The sequence below is a fragment of the Sparus aurata genome, chromosome 21, assembly GCF_900880675.1.
Source record: "Sparus aurata chromosome 21, fSpaAur1.1, whole genome shotgun sequence".
In the NCBI taxonomy this organism is placed as follows: domain Eukaryota; kingdom Metazoa; phylum Chordata; class Actinopteri; order Spariformes; family Sparidae; genus Sparus; species Sparus aurata.
Window position 1 is genome coordinate 5,793,916 of NC_044207.1, and position 17,546 is coordinate 5,811,461.

At 39.9% G+C, this 17,546-nt stretch overlaps 1 protein-coding gene across 5 annotated transcripts in view; it reads right to left on the minus strand.

The window, feature by feature from the left end:
• map4l (microtubule associated protein 4 like) overlaps positions 1-17,546 on the minus strand; it is a 103,908-nt gene that overhangs the window by 73,823 nt on the left and 12,539 nt on the right. For all 5 annotated transcript variants that reach the window (XM_030404182.1, XM_030404183.1, XM_030404184.1 and 2 more), the window contains one exon: positions 6,392-6,591. In XM_030404182.1, coding sequence (XP_030260042.1) covers positions 6,392-6,581 — 190 coding nt within the window. In that variant the 5' untranslated portion in view covers positions 6,582-6,591. The remainder of the gene's footprint in view (positions 1-6,391; positions 6,592-17,546) is intronic.

Below are 17,546 nucleotides of genomic sequence, written 5' to 3' on the forward strand. Positions count from 1 at the left end.
CAGTTATAATGCTATCGTGCTGACAAGCATCGGGCATCTGGTAAGTGTCTGGCCTGAGTACTACTATCAGGAACCCTGAATTTTTGTAGAAATGTAGTTTTTCCAAACTAAAATTAAAAGGTTGGCAAAGTTAAGATATTACTTTTTTAACAACCCGATTAGATGTGGTTTCTAGCTGCTTGCACATATACATGAGCTAAAAGAAATATTTTTCGGCAGAAGGTGGTACTCAAAACTTTCTTTAAGGTTGGCAGGTCTGTGTCTGGATAAAATCAAGATGCAATTCAAAAAACTTTAATTGAATCAATCAGAGCCATAGCATAAATCTGACTGTGTTCCTCTTTTCTGGGATAGATGTATAGGTCACGTTCTATTCCAGAAGGAGGTGTTATTGCTATTGAAGCTCTTTAGGAACTATCAAAGACACCAGATGAAAAAGAACTTATGCACTTTAGAAGTTAACCCACAACAAAAAAAGTATTGTTTCAAGAAACACTGTAGGTGCTTTAAAAACTCATGTCATGGAAGAAAAAATAAGCAGAACTAAAGGTTTGCTTTTACCAACAATAAGCTCAGATGAGCATTTGGTTTTCCATTCAGTTCACACAGCAGGAGCCAAGTTCATTACAGCTGAGTCCTCAAATGACTTCATAGCTTCCAAATTATTAACACTGAAATCAAAAGGGAAGGCACAACACTGCCAACTACAGAAATTGAAGAGACGAAGATAAACAAGGTGGATGACAAGAGAGGAATGAATATACGAAATAAGACAGAAGGAGAGAGAAGGAATGAGTAGAAGACAGCAAACACAAGAGGAAGTGCAGAGAATGAAGAAAATGAAAGAGAATCAGGGACAGATATAAAATAAAAGACACTGAGAGATGGTGAGACACCCCCTTGTCTCTGACTATAGATCTCATTGATCAGTAGTGATTCAGACATGTACTCTGAACATCCAACTAGATTTGCAAATATGCCAGTCTGCCAAGCTACTATCTCAGAAATATCAATATAGAATAGAAGTGTGACAATAGGCTGTGGTTAACACATTCTTGAGTTTGCCAATAAGATGAATAAGATTTTATCTGACCCTTACAGAGTCAGAATAAACAGCTGGGTCTACTCAGTGAATCTTAACTGCTAACAGACCACCCACTTAAGGGCTTTGAATTAAATTTACCTTCATTTGGCAGGAAAAACTCTGGCACTCAGGACCAACAACTACAAGGAATGGTTGATAAGAATCCTGCGGTGACTTATTAGAGTGCTCAACAGATTTAGCATTGCACTCCCTTAATACTGTCAAACTTATGACGGACAATTTTCAAAAATGATCCAAACTGTTTACTGAGATATTGACTTTATTCTCCCAATGCATTGGTCTTTCTTGTCTTGTCAAAAATGGGCATATTCATCACCCACAATGCAACAAATGTAGCCTACAGCTGCTAGCTTAAATCAGAGATTAGTAGCGGGCTACGGAGGTCTGGTCAGCTCACGTCCTTGTAACTCTAAAGGATTTTTATTTTTTTTTTCAAACTTGTCATCTTCTGCCCTAACTGAGTCAGACTCAAGTGACTTCATTTTAAGACAAAAAATGTAGTTGTGTATACTGAACATAAGCTCCAGAAACAGTTGTCCATGGACACTAGAAGAAAAGTCCAAATTGCATCAAACCAGACAGGTTCGAAGTCATCATCCGGGACTCATAAGACTGCAAGAGAAAGATCAAGGACATCAGGGACCATCTATAAAGCGAGACAAAGGTTACCATCTAGTAAAAAGGTTACCTGTTATCATGTCGCCAAAGCTGACTGTGGGATGCCATTAAAGGCCCTGAAAAGCTGGTACTGGTAGAAGCTAAGTGAACCTTGGATTATTGTGTCAAACAATAAAACATTTTCTATTTCTCGTTAAATTATAAAGTTTAGTGAAAATTTAACTTGCTTTGTGGTAAGTGAGCAACAAATAAAGCAATCTGCGTAGAAAAAAAAGAAAGTGGGCAAGAACTGATCCTTGTGGAGTCCCACATTGATTCCTGAATTAAAAATCATATCAAATGGGAGTCGTGAGTATAGTATGCAGTTTGATTGTAGAACTAGGAAAACATCCTCCTCTATATTATGCACGAACACCCATATGGAACATACAGAATGTAGCCTACAGGCCTATAAAGTCACCAGTGTTTTAAATAGTCTACCACACACACACACACACACACTCACTCACAGCCGGAGGACGTGTGTCTCCTTTTGGCATCATGATCACACCAGATTTGCATGGGCATGTCAAAGACTCAGTGAGATGACACGACAGACTGACGGTTTATCATAAAGGATTAAACACACATACAGGCAGTTATGTTTAAATATGCCATCCGTGTTTAGCATCATGAATATCAAACCAATCAACAAGATCTTATCTACCTCAGGATCTATGTCGTTATCTGTTCTCAGTGCATAACCTTTTTGCCATCCCACTGGAATGAAGAATGTGGAGTTGGTTATGAGGCTGTATTACAGAACGTATATAAACATAATTCATAAAATATTGGGTGTGGTAGGATTTTTTGCTCAGTTGGAGTTAAAACATTAATGATGGCTGCGTTCCATTTAGGTGCGCTAGATGCAGCTTTCTGATATTGTGCATGGTCACTCACTGACATGGCTTGAACTCTTATGAGAATGGAGTCATTGTTAACCAAAAAGGTCACACCAGTGCTTGTCCTGCTTTGACAGGTCAAAATGACTGCCCTGAAAAGGGTCTGTTACTCAATGTGTACATTTTTAAAAAATATTTCTGAAAAACTGATGCTGTTTCTGTCTTGCTATCAAGCTGCATTATGGGAAATGTAGGATACAGCTTGGATTTTGACCTTAGGCACTAAAAGTCAGGATATCTCAGCCTTGGTTGATTTGATTTCTTTTTTATTCTGTCTCTTGTGAGTCCCATGAGCCAAACATGGTGGGCTGACAAACTCTGGTTCCCAACAGCCACGGTTACGTGTCACAAACTGACAGCTAGACAGGTTAACATTCAATTCATTGGACCAGACTGTGCCACTGGCTGGCAGCTAATTCTGTGTGTGTGCGTGTGAGTGTGTGTGTATGGTGATGGTAATGACGCTAATACAGCACTGTCTCCAGGCTGACACAGCAGAACAATGACAGGAAGAGAGAAGGACCGAGAGGATGGGTGTACCAGACACTGAAAGTAAATCAGATGTAATATATAGAATGTAATGTGGGATAGAAAAATGGCTAGAATGAACAAAGATGATTAGAATAATATAAACAGCAAGCCTGAAAGATAAAGGCAGTTTTACAGCTAATTTAAGTCTAGACAGGGCTGGCCAAAGTGTCAAAGCAATTACACTTAATGTTCAAAGCTTACACACATACACACACTCCTAGGGGATCCCTGATGGCCCTGAAACACAGAATGGAATCTGAGGAGCTAGTGTGCGTATTTTGTGCAATGATACTAACAAAAGAAGACATCCAGGATCATCTTTGGACTGCTGGAGAAATGTAAATCACATGACCTCTTTAATTTCAACCATTTTCATTCTTAGCCAAAGGACCTACAAGAATGCAAAACATCTTTCAGTATGCTGCTCCCCATATTGTTGAAAACAACATTAAATATTAACACATCATGTCACTGTAACAAGCAGAGAAAGAGCCTCATTAAAGCAGTGCATGTTAAATTCACCAGGAATAAATTATCACTGCGTTGTAATTGTTTATAATGTAGTGATGATATAAATAGCTTCAGTGAGAAATTGGCATTCCTGGATAGTTGAGCTGAATATTTTACCTTATATCAAATTATGATTTGAAACAGCAACATTTAAGTTTAAGCTGACAAAGCAGAATATTTTTACTGCAGTTGTAGAGACAACAGCCCCAGCTATTTTAGCCAGCTGCAGCTAATTGATACAAGTTGATACAATGAGCTCCAAAATGAAACTCCACTCAGTAGTGCTTTCTCTCTAGCTCTCTAGATAAACTGATTGCACTAGGCTATATCATTTTCAGAAGGAGCTAGCAGTTAGTCCAGTTTACGTGTTCATAAGTTAAACTGGTAGACAGTGAAAAATTGTTGGAATCCTAAAGTTTAACTTCAAAGCATGTTATATCATCTTTTAATCTTATAGAATTTAAAGTCTGACATTAGGACCTGCTTTTGTCCTGTCAGTATGCAAAGTTGAGTTAGCTAAATCAGCTACAGTTGACAGTCACATATCAGAAACTACTTACATTTTTAGATGTGACTAACCAAAGAAAGAAAAGTAAAAGTAAATGAACAAAAATGTCAATGTATGTAAAATCCATTCAGCAGCAAATAATAATTTCTTCTAAATAAAATGGTAGAAAAAAGACATCTGTAATGATCTCCTTGAAAACTGTGTATATCACCAAAACAGCAACAACAATTTAATTTAAATCAACAATTTCAGCATTGATCAGAAAAGTAGACATAAAGTGGTGAAAGCCATTTTAGCAATCCAACATGACTGGATTTACTGAAATTATCACCAGTTCCAACAATACCACAGGTAGACGCTACAGATAGAAGCCCTCATATACACAATGTTTGCACTTGAGACAGTAATTTTACAAAGTTCAAAACCACTTAAAAAAAATTTGCTCTGCGACATTTTCAAATGCTATTTATATTAAGTCAGTTGTGGTCACTGACATTGGCTGCATCATGGACATCAACATACCGATGGTCTTTCCTCAATTGTAATGGTCAACAGAGGAATAAAGCACCAACACGTGGACATTGTCTAATCAGAATAGAAACTACTACAGTCTCTTGCTCACAAAAACTATTCCTCTCCCCTTGAGTATTGAACAAACCCCTTCCATATAATAATCTATGTCTCAGTGGGTCACAGGGCTTTTGTGTGTGCTCTATTTAACTCTTCTGTCAGGACTTCTACTTCCTTCACTCTCTTCTTCAGACTCTCCAGTTTGCTCTATATCTATATTACATCTCTCTTAATCTTGTGTCTTGCAGGTGTGCCACATTTATATGTTGATAAACCACTAATCTATGGTGTACCTCTTTAAGTGTATTACCCAACCAATGCCATATATGTGTGCATACAAACATCTACCCAAAATGTGACATTTATTATGTATTCATTCTATTATATTTCTGATGAAAGCTGCAGGAGTTGTGTTATATAATTCAGCAAGACTTATACAACATAAGCAGGTGGCAAATGCTATCAAAATTACTAAATCATTAAATCATCAATCTTCATTAATTTGTGAAGATTATCTGGTGAACGAAACGTAAAAGTATCATAAACATTCTGTTAGTCACAGAGATTATTTTCTACAATGATCCAAAATCCAATGGAAAAGTCCCTCAGGCTTTTAGTTGAGGGAATCAGAGCGAGAATACAAGAATTCATCACTCTCAGGGATGCAGCACTCTATTTGGACTTGGGATTAGTTGTAGGTTTTGTGACTTTACAGTGACCTTAATATCTTTCACAACCAATAGAGTATGTCATCAGCATTGTATTCATACCTGTTATAGCAAAGTTTAACTTTAGAATTTATAATAGGTTGAATATTCATAACAAATCAGTATTGTGAACATGCAGACTAGTGTAAATGGAATATTCCATTTAAGGACCTGCGTTTTTGCACAGTAAACACTGTGTGTGTATAAAAAGTGGTGCTTGAATTTTTTAAATGTATTTTAGCTTCCTTCCATGAGCCATATTTGTTTCACGTCATTTAAGTACACTAACTTGAACTTGCTCAAAACAATAGATAAACATGTCCATATTGTTTTTTGTTACTTAATAAGTTACTTAATTTTAGAAGTTGCATAGGGTTAGAATGATGGAGTGATCTGCGAATCTTTTCTGATGGTGCACTCACGTGATGAACCAAAGATCCAACAACAGAGCTTCTCCATTCTGCTGCTGCCACATAACATGTGTGTTATTGCTTTAAATTTTAAGGTGGGGGTATCTGCTAACATTTCTGATTTTTCTTTTTAAATTAAGCTAAAATATTGCAAAAGCTAAAAATATGGCTGAATGCTTTGGGAAATGACCAGCACTGATAGTAGGTTTCAGCGAAGTGTACTTATTTGGCTTAAACATAGAAAAACACTGGTATGGTCCTTATAGAGTGCAGTGAACACAAATGCTGCAGTCAAATACCTGAAACTAGAAGTCAGTTACTACTCCGATTTAAGCCAAGTGATTATTCATATTATCCAAACAGCTGATTTCTCTAAATGCCTATCAGCCAACTGACCTCTGGCATCCTCCAGTAAAGAGAACTTCCTTATAGGGATCAACATAACATTGGAAAAACAAACTCCCCCCTCACATTTTCGCATAAACACTCACCACTCTTGGTGTCCTTTCCATCCAGTAAAGGTCGGTAGTCGCTCTTGGAGACAGATTCTCCCACTTTGTCATCATAGCTTTCTTTCTCCAGCGTGGCTACAAAGTCTCTTTTGAGCAGGGCTTCAGCAGGGGCCCCACCTGGAACCCCACCTCCACCCCCACCCAGTGCATCGCGTAGGCTCAGGTCCATAGTCCTGTTACTGGAGAGAAAAGCAAAGGTTTATTTTATTATCCTTTGCTTTTTGTTGTTTTTCTCCTTTACCCACTCTGACAGTTTCCTGTGTGTCATGAATAAAACTTCACATCACTTCTTCCTTCCAGTGACCATCACACTTATTATTTGTACGCGACTTACCATCTCAAAACTTTTACAAGCCCATCAAATCAGGTGAGCAGAGGTGTGATCACAGATTATAATAAAAATCACAAAGATGGATAAAGTCACTGGCACATGTTGCACTGTATGATATGTTTGTATTCGGTAGGATTGGGTACCATTCACATTCGAACTGATACTTGTTCCAGTACCTATACCTGGAATTCGTTACTGGCACCCAGCGGTACCTTATTTTCCATACTATAGTCTCTCTGCAAAACCAAAAATGTAATTTCAGTTCTAACCAGGTAAATCATTTACTTGTATTTATACAACATTAATGAGTCATATTTCAAGTAATGCGAATCACATGTCAGTCAGTCTTTCTAAGTTGGAAAATAAAATAAATAATAGAACTAATACAATGTATAATTCATGAAATAAGATGCTACATGTAGCTGTTCCTGCTCACTAAACTAGTGGAATGAAAATAAATATGATATAAAACATATATGTGTACTGTATATGCTGCCCTCTCCTGGTTCGTAAAGTCTCCACCTGTATTAACACTGATTGAGAAAGTTGAGTTTTAGCCCTTCAGCTTGCTATAGCTGGTCAGTGTTGAAGTTCCATAGAAGCAGATTGAGTTAATAGTGTCAAGTCAGCTGGTAGAGGTTCGTTTCCACAGCATATTAAATACTGTATATGACTGTTAATATAAGTACATATATTGTTTTATTGTATGTTGAGTATGCGAGGTAAAACAGATCATTTTGTAAATTTCTCTTTTTTTGCAGATGCAATGCTAACCTCCGTTACCGTGTTAAGGGGAATTCTTATCATATGTTAGCATCAAGCTAGCAGGCTAAGTTTAAGTTTATAAACTTATATAAAATTGATTTGGGAATCAAAGAATGCAGAATCTAAAGGTTTCAGACATGATAAAAACATACTGTTTTTGTGAACTAAACAGAAAGTTAGTGAAGAATTTCAGACATAATCAATGGCTATGTTTTGCTTTCTCTCTCTCTTTCCCTCTATAATGTTACTCTAAAGATGTGCTCTCAGGTACCGAAATTTGGTATGGTTGATTTAATATGTAGTGGTACCGGTAGTACAGACGCAATTCAGCCGTCACCCTGAAAGTACCTAGTCAGGTATCCAAACCAAGTATTCAGGAATGGGGCCTTTCAGCCACAGGAGCTAAAGCAGAGCAACTCAGACAGAGGGGGAATACAATGCTGCTGCACTGGACAATATGAGAAAATACATATGTTATTTGAACGTTAGGGCATGTAAACCTATTCAAGTAGTGACCGAGAATAAATTAATGAACTTGAAAATTTGCATAATATGACTCCTTTAAAATTCAACAAAAAGTCAAAGTGTGTGAATGTGTAGAAATCTGTGGAGGTTACATTATTTTTTGGATAAACACAACTCAGTCACATATATGCTTTTTTGTATAGTATATAGCATCACGGCTGAAAAAACAAAAAAAAATGAAAAGACTGACTTTTTCTTTCTCTACTGTCTTTGCACTCCACCTGATGTTAAAGCAGCTCTTTATCATGAATCAGGTACTTCTCCTGATGCAGCAGTAAATACAGGGTTGAATAAACAGTGACCTCTAAATAAGTAATGAAATGAAGCAAACATAAATCCCCTCAGGATCTAAAAACATTTCCCTACGTCAATATTCATAACCTGTCATGGAAATAAGTGAATTCTGATTTCAAAATAATCCACCAAAACATGATAGTCTGACTCTTGCCAGTATGTGTTGATCAAGGTAGTCAATTATATTGAATTGCTGCATTTCTGGAGTGCTGATGCTGATGCAGACTGGATGAGTTGCAAATGTTTATATGGAACATCTGCTGTGAGAATGTCAATCATTTCCCTCTTTGTCACTGACTGCAACACAACAGTGAAAAAAAAAACTTCTCAAAGTTACACAGTGTATGACATTTGTTGTTCTAAAGACACAGTATCTGTAAGAGGTGTTTTACTTTGTGTTTCCTAGATGGAAATAAACATAGGAAGAGCTGGATAGCCATATCAACATCAACTTAATACCATCTACAACAACTGAAAAAAAGAAAGAGATCACAGTATCAGTCCCACATTTGTGAAAATTACAATAAAGACTGACACAGAATACAAACTTTAAAAACAAACTTCTATACTGAACTCAAATAATTTGAGTTCAAGTATTTCAAAATAAAACTTAAACTCAACCTTGTAGACTGAGTTTGGGTTGGATGTACTCTTCACTCCACCTGCTAAACGCCACAAACATAAATCATAAATGGTGACAGCATAGCCACTGAACAAACTCTTCTTTCTTTTTGCCCTCTGTTTCTGTTTATCCCTCAGTCCAGCCCCCCAGTAAACAAGCTGTCATTGTCTTGCAACTGTAGCCGAACAAACACACACGCACACACACACACACACACACACACACATACACACACAAACACACACACACTATATGGCTAGTAGCCAGTATGAGGACATACAGTAGAGTGTTAGCAGGCCGTGAGTGGAACTGTAGGCCATTGTTTCAGAAGGACACAGAACAGCAGATACCTCACACACAACACACACACTTTCACTTATTTACCTCTTTAACAGTCTTGTTCTCTGTTTTCACTCTTCATTTCTCGCTTCAACTCAATTGCACAAATGAATTAATTTATTTTTCTATTATTGCCCCTGAGTTTGTCTCATGTTTCTCTTAAAACACACATTTCCCTATGAAGTTGTGTTACTGAAGTGCTTTAACACACATATTTTGGCTCATAACCACACAGCACTCTCTCTCACACACACACACACACACTCACGATGCACTTGATAATACCATCACTTCAATACAAAAATTAACCAATCCCAAATAGAGGTTTTCTAACCTCTATTCCCCTCTTAGCTTATTGTTCTGCCATTTTTATCGCTCCATTGGAGTGATTTCATAAGCTAGAACTTTCAGTGGACTGGAGCTGCTCTTCTGTTTTCTCTCACTCATTCTGCCCCTCATTCCTCACAACAGCTGATTATTTTGTTCTAAATATGAATGTATATTTTTTACTTATCAAGGCAATTTAAGTGAAGAAACTTGTTTAAAACGTAATTAATCAGATATTTTTACTTGTACTTTCAGTCCTTTCAGACAGCGTGATAATCTTCAGTCCTACAAAAAAGGAATAAAGAAGCATTCAGCAAGGCCCTCACTACAGTGTACAGAAAAGATCAGGAGGAGCTTTGTATGCAGAAGACATTTACAAGGATCATTTCCCTTCTCTGGGAAACTGGAATTGTATTCCATACATAGGCTATAGCTTTGTATTATCCTAAAGCTGCACCAATCAATATCTTTACGGATTCTGTGCGCGTGGAGATATGAAAGCCGCCAGCCGCCTACACCAAATATCAAGCTTCCACGTTATTAATTCAATGGATGATGTCGTTTTCATGGAGAAACACGCGGTGTGCACAGAGGGGAGGGGATGTATGTGAGATGTGTGAGTGACAGAGAGACGGAGGGAGAGCAGGGAAAGGAAATGCTGCTGAACGGATACGATGCGTTTTTAAGTAGCGTAAATAAAACAAGGAAATGCAATATGGTCGGTCTTGATTCTGTGGCACACCGCCACAAATGAGTCAATGTGTGGGAAACAGTCTTCCATAAGGCTACCCATTAGCAACATCTGACTTGTCGGTTCGATGACAGTGAGGAAGGGTTTTTTTTTTTAAATCATGTTATTCCAGTCTGTCATCAAGGATTACGCCAAGGTTCCTCACAGTCAATGATGGCGATACTGTGAAGGCGTTCAGTTTTATAAAGGTTGAGCTAGAGGTGATGCGCAGTTCTCCAAGTGGAGAGGTCCGCCAGACATTCCGAGATGCATGCTGCAGCATGGATGTGCCTAGTGATCTAGTGTATAGTGAAAATAGAAGTGGTCATAATACGGAGCCTTGAGGGACACCAGTTTCCAGAAAGCAGGGTTTGGACAAGGAGTCACTCCATATGACCTGAAAGATGTGATTTGTCAGGTATGATATAAACCAGGTTTAAGCAGAGTCAGTGATGCTAGTTCAGCCGAAGTGGAGAGGAGGATGTGGTGTTTGACTGTGTCCTGAAGCCTGACTGATTGGGGTCAAGGAGTTTTGTTTTGTGAAAGATATAGGAGGACATCTGGTTCCAGGGTTTTAGAGAGGAATAAAATAGGAGATACAGGTCTGTAGTTTCAGATGTCAGCTGAGTCTAGGGTTGGTTTCTTCAGGAGTGGCTTTACTGTAGCTGTCTTGAAGGCAGCTGTAATAAGGCCTGAAGTGAGGGAGGAGTTGATCAGGGTGGTGAGGAATGGCAAGGTGTCTTGTGAGAAGTCATCGAGAAGGGAGGAGGGAATCGAGTCAAGGGCGGTGGCATATCTAGATGTAACTAGGGTGATAACATCTTCAGGGGACAGGATGATTGCGCTGGTCGGGAGGTGAGGGCACAGAAAGTATCTAAAGAGGAGGGGAGGAAAGATAACAGAGTGGAGGAGGATTCCTAGGTAGACATTAGAGAGAACTGTTCTGTGGATGGCAGTGAGGAAAGAACAGTTGAGTAGAGAGTGTAGGGAGAGAGGGATTTCAGGTTGCGGCAGGTGGTGACTATGTGAGGTGCAGGGGCGAAGGAGGTGGTGGACTTCAAGGGGAGAGAGAAAGGGACAAAGTGGGATGGAGGGTGAGGAGGGGGAGAGTGTGAGGTCAAATGTGGAGAAGAAGTCAATGAATTCAGACGAGTGTAGCTTCTCTGGGTGGATGTTGAAGTCACCCAGGACAACAAGTGGTGTGCCATCATCAGGGGAGCAGCCTTGTAGGGCGTCTGTCTCATCAAAGAAGTCACAGAGGCGACCAGGAGGGCAATAGATCACCACAATGTTGAGCTTGAAAGGAAGGGTGACATAGACAGGGTGGAATTCAAAAGTAGATATTGGTAGGTGGTCCAGGGGAAGGAGCTGGCAGGCACACATGGGTGAGATGAGGGGTCCAGTTCCTCCTCCTCGACCTGTTTGTCTTGGGGAGTGTGAAAATGAGTAGGCAGTTGAGAGGGCAACTGGAGTGGCAGTGTTTTCTGGGGTGATCCAGGTCTCCGTAAGGGCCAGGAAGAAGACAGTCTGCAGGAAGGCATAGGCTGAAATGGTGTCTGCCTACTTGACTGCAGACTTGCAGTTCCATAGCCTCCCTAGTACTTCAAGTTCAGCGTTGATGGAGAATGTTGGGTAACAGAGATTGGCTGGGTTAAAGCCTCAAGCAATGGGTCTCCAGTGAAATATTCTCCGGTTTGATGTCCTGGCTTGGACTGGGTAGGACTTATGGCTGCGATTGGGTGGTGGACAGTTATTTGGACTTCCGCAGGGAGACTCCCTAAGTCTTTGTTCGTCTTCATTCAGCTGTCCTGATGCTGCAGCTGATGCTGTAGTGACTAAAGTGCTAGATTTACCTCATGCAGGTTTAGCTCCTCCTTACAATCAAGCCTATTCACCACAACTGAGTTGGCCGAAACTGGCTAATGGCCACTCAGCACTAACAGTTCCACAATAGTTTACACAAAAGGTATCTAGACAATATTAAGTATTTCAACTAATCCTACACACAGATAACTAAACAGTGGATCTACAATTACTTTCTGACTTACCAACAACAATATAACATGCAGTGTTCTTCCCCTAGACAAAATGTAACATGTATGTGACTATGGAGGTTCATAGACTGCTTAGCCACAACACTAACAACACATACCTAATATTGTGCATGTTCCCCTTGTGCAACTTAACAGCTCTAACCTGTCAACACATAAGACTTGTGCAGGTGTCCTGTGGTGTCTGGCACCGGGACGTTTGTCGATGTATGTTGGTGGGCAGGGCCTCCATGGATAGGACATGTTCTAGCGGGTCCCAAAGATGTTCGATCTGATTGGGATCTTGGGAATCTAGAGGCTCCTCATGTATTTCCCTTCCTGAGCAGTTTTTGTGGTAAGTCAGGGCGCACTGTCGGGCTGGGGGGACCACTGCCATCAAGGAGAACTGTTGCACTGAGGGTTTGATGTGTATCAAGGCAGTCGCGCGTATGCAAGGACCCAGGGGAACATTGCATTGTAAAGAGATGTTACTCATATCACCTGTCCACCAGTGGGTTAAATGTTGTGGCTAATGGTGTATATACGTTAAAAGGTAAATGTGACTTATTTACCTGTTTAACAACTTGATAGGGTGATAATATGCAAGTGTCGTGTTTTTTTCAGTCTGATCGCTGTCCTCAAGTTGCCAAAAAAACCAAAAACATCAATGAAAGCAGAGCAGATATGACTAACCTAAAGATTCCACTGAATACATGTCCGCTGCATTCCAGCTCCGTCCTCCTTCATCCAGCAGCCTCCACCAGCTGCGTTTTGAGTCCGGCACAGTGCAGCACTGCGGACAGCTGGAGTTGCAAGACCAAGGAGTTTCCACGATAATCATATAGTCACATAATCACACACCACTGCAGTTATAGGTATGTGTAATAAACACAACAACATGAAGCGTTCCTAACCGAAGGATTTGAATGAGTGCTTATATTTGTCTCTTTTTTGTGATATTTGAACTGGCGTTAACATGGAGTGTTTTATTATGAAAATTAACCGGATGTCATGTTGTTGTTTTAGTGCATGACTTTTCTGCTCTGTGCTGAATTGCTGCATCGTGCTCCGTTCAGCTGGGATGAAGCAGATACGCAGCACTGCAGACCCGGTGGAAGTTAACACATAGTCTAGAGCAAATCCTATCACCTCCACTGCCGTGGTGGAGCCATGACTTACCGGAGCTGGACTGGACACATATCTGGTGGAATCGAGGGGTAAGAGTTACATATGAGACTACATTACAACATAAATTAGTAATATCCACACCATGACAAAGTTAGCTGAAACCTTAATAATCTGTCAGTACAACCAACATACTTCATATGTGCACCAGAATGAAATTTGTAAAAGATATATTTGTACAAGAATATTTGCAATACAAACTGGTTGCTGTTGCTTTAGTTGGTGTTTCAGGGGGCGGGGCAGCTGTAGCTCGGGTAGAGCGGGTTGTCAAGTGATCGGAAGGTCAATCCTGAGCTGCATGTCTAAGTGTCCTTGAGCAAGATACTGAACCCCAAATTGCTCCTGATTAGAGCTCTCAACGGGTCGGGCCGAAAAAATACGCAAATGAGCCGGGTCAGGTAGGGCCTCGGGCTTCCTTTTTTATAAAACACATTTCATAAAACACATTCTTGCAGGTTGTAAATTATATATTGTTTGTTCTGTGAATCATCGCTGTTCACGTGTGATGAAGAGTAAGTCTGGCTGCCTGTTTCATGGGGAGGGGCAGACGCAGACCTGACACGATAACAAGTGTATGAGGAAAACAATGCAGGCGTGCGGGGGGTCGGGTTCGGGCCCGGTTCGGGCAGACAATTCATGCTGGTGTGTCGGGCTGCGTTGCGTTCGGGCTTAAAAACCTGCGGGCCGGGTCGGGTCGGCTCAGGTCATAATTTTCAGGCCCGTTGAGAACTCTACTCCTGATGTGCAGTTAGCACCTTGCATGGCGGCCTCTGTCATCAGTGTATGAATGTGTGTGTGTGAATGGATGAATGGCAAATATTGTAAAGTGCTTTGGCTGGTCAGTAGAATGGAAAAGCGCTATATAAATGCAAGGCCATTTACAAGTCAATTTCAGTTAGGGGTGTCATCGATAACTGGTATTATAAAGATGGTCATGATATTTTAAAAAATTAAATATTGACATGATAATATCATATAAATAACGTGTGTGCACAAATAATTGTGTTTCTTTCTGTTCTCGCTTTCTCATAGTAGGTTGCAGTAATCATATTGAAACGACAGATATTTATGTTTACAAAGACACTTACTCACCTCCCTCCACTTATATAACGGATGTTTTGTCAAAAAAACTGATATAACACACTATAAACAAAGTTGAGATGAATTTGATTAAGAGCATTTTTATTTTAAAAATGTCTATATATGTCGAACTACTTCTTTAGGTCATGATAATCATCCAATAAAATTGGTCTGACCAACACAGCCAAGCATATGCTATTAAGCATTGGTACAGTACGTTCACACATGTTTGGTCAACCTTGACAGGAGAAATGTATTATATCAAGATAACACAGGTCTTATGATGTAACTGGTAGTCAGTACAAAGCTCTGTGTGTGTGTGTGTGTATGTATGTATGTATGTATGTGTGTGTGTGTGTGTGTGAGTGTCTGAGTGAGTGAGTGAGTGAGTGACAGAGAGAGAGAGAGAGAGAGAGAGAAGAGAGAGTGTGAGAGAGAGAGAGATGATGATGATGATGACGATGATGATGATGAGGGGTTGGGCGAAACAGCTGTTGCACTCTGAGAGATTAAAAACTATCCCTGTACCCACAATCCCCCGCTGCAGCATCCTGCACCTCTCCCTCACTGAACCCAACCGTCTGCTACATAATCATCTGATCCTCCAGAACACTGACATCTCTCATGCAAGCATACACACATACACACATGCACATATACACACACACAAATTGCACACACATATAAAAACACGCAAATGCTACAGATTGGCAGGAAATCAAACATATGACTGTACCATAAAAACTAGGGATGCAAAGATACCAAAAACTCAGGGTACAATATCATCATGAATAGTCCTCAATACGACTCAAGATTCAAGATTCAAAGTGTTTATCGTCATATGCACAGTAAAGAAACATGTTCAATTATGCAATGAAATTCTTCCTTTGCTGTCCACAGAATGCCAACAGTGTAATAAAGAAATATACACAGCCGAAAAATAAAATATACAAAGTAAAGCACTTTTAAAGCACTTTTATACAGGGCACATGTGATAAATACCATGTCTATCATGATATTACGCAGAAAAAAGATGACTTAAACAGTGGCCTTGAATAATAATGATAAAAAGAGAAGGCCAGTTTTCTTCACCTAACAAGCCTCGAGGGTCTTATGAGAAGTGGGATGGTGGGACCCATACTAACACAAGTCTTCTTAAACAGTATATTTGCACCCTCTGCTTTTCAAACAAAACAAAACCATGAATGAATGAGTGCATGAAATGTAGGTAGACGTTGTCAGTGTCCCATGACGGTAAGACTGTATATCATTACGTCCCTAGTGGTGACTGATACAAACATAACATGTGCAACTAAGTCTGATTATGCAGAAAAATTGCTGTTGAGTTGGTTCTGCCACTTACATACCCAGCACAGTGACAAAGAGCTCGTCTTCGCAGAAAACTACAACAACTTCCTAACCTGTTACTAGCCAACAGTGTAGCTGCTAAAAAGTAGTAAACATAGTTGGACAAAGCAAAATAATGTAGCAGGAATTTACAACTGTACATGTTTTCTTTAGTATTTCAAAATATTCTAAAACAACAGATACAAGATGTAAAAATGTATGCTTCATGCATCAAAGGCATTAATCATATTTGCTTATTTTAAAAAACGGACGAATGAAACACCCAGGCAGCTGAGGCAAGAAATATCATTGAACGTATTAATCAATCATACTGGTTGTCATTAAGTGCTTTTTCCAAACTTCCAACTTTTCCCACTTAATGTGATCCTACATTATTGTGATTGAAAAAGCATTCAAATGCATTTTGCAAAAAATATGTGCAATCAACATGCAAAACAAACTTTCTGTAAATTGGCATGATGACACGTTCTGTTGAATTTTTAGTCAAAAAAAATTGGGATTCTGTGCATAAATATTTTCTGTATATGGATGAGAATACAGTTGTTTGTAAACTGTGTTTTTCAACAACAGTCCTACAGTGTCCTAAGTGTGTCTGAGCCCAATCAGTAATATACTTCATACAATCATGTGTTTAACAAAGTGGTAGGCTACCATCGGGCCATCCCTGCTTGTGAACAACCGAGCTTTTCGAGGATGCTCCTATGAAACTCAGTTATGATTCTATCACCTGTTACCAATAAACCTGTTGATCTGTGGAATGTTCCAAACAGGCGTTTTTGAAACATTCCACAACTTTCCCAGTCTTCGGTTTCCCCTGTCCCAACTTTCCCCTGTTCCAACTTGTAATTAATAAAGTTGAACGAGGAAGACCAGTGTTTCCCCTACCATTGTACAGTAGGAAGACCTGCCGCCAGGCCAAAAAAAAATCAATACGCCAAAAATAAGCCACCTATCAATTCATTCATAAATCAATAATCATTTACATTAGGAGCGCCTCTCTGCAGCGCAAGGTGAGTCAACCTGCTTCGTTGCCTAGTAACGATGCGAGTACCACTGCTGAGAGTGCGGGCATATATTCTGGGATGTTTAAGGTTTGTTAGCTAACCAACTATGGCGCTGCCGAAGAAAAGAAAAAAATATCGCGGGTGACAGACAACTTAATATAAAGAAATTCTTCTGCCGGACTCCGGAGCCAAGGAAAATAGATGAAGGGAGAGTAACAGAGGCAACTCCAGAAAAAATGACAGGTGCAGGTGAGATGGAAGAAAGGGGGGCAGATTGCAGTGGAGAGGGGGGCTGCTCGAGGAGCATTACTGCCCCTGACACCGGTCCGACTGCCGACCCCTGTCCGAAGGGTGACCGCGGGCCCGGACCAACTGGTAACGTTGACCCAGCAAAAAAAAAAATACAGCTAAACACAGAACATCTGGCTGGGATCCCGAATGGCTTAATGACCATAACTACAGCCCTTGGTTGTACCACACTCCCCATGGTGAGTTTACAATTTGTTGTTTAGCTTATATTTTTGTTCTGATTGA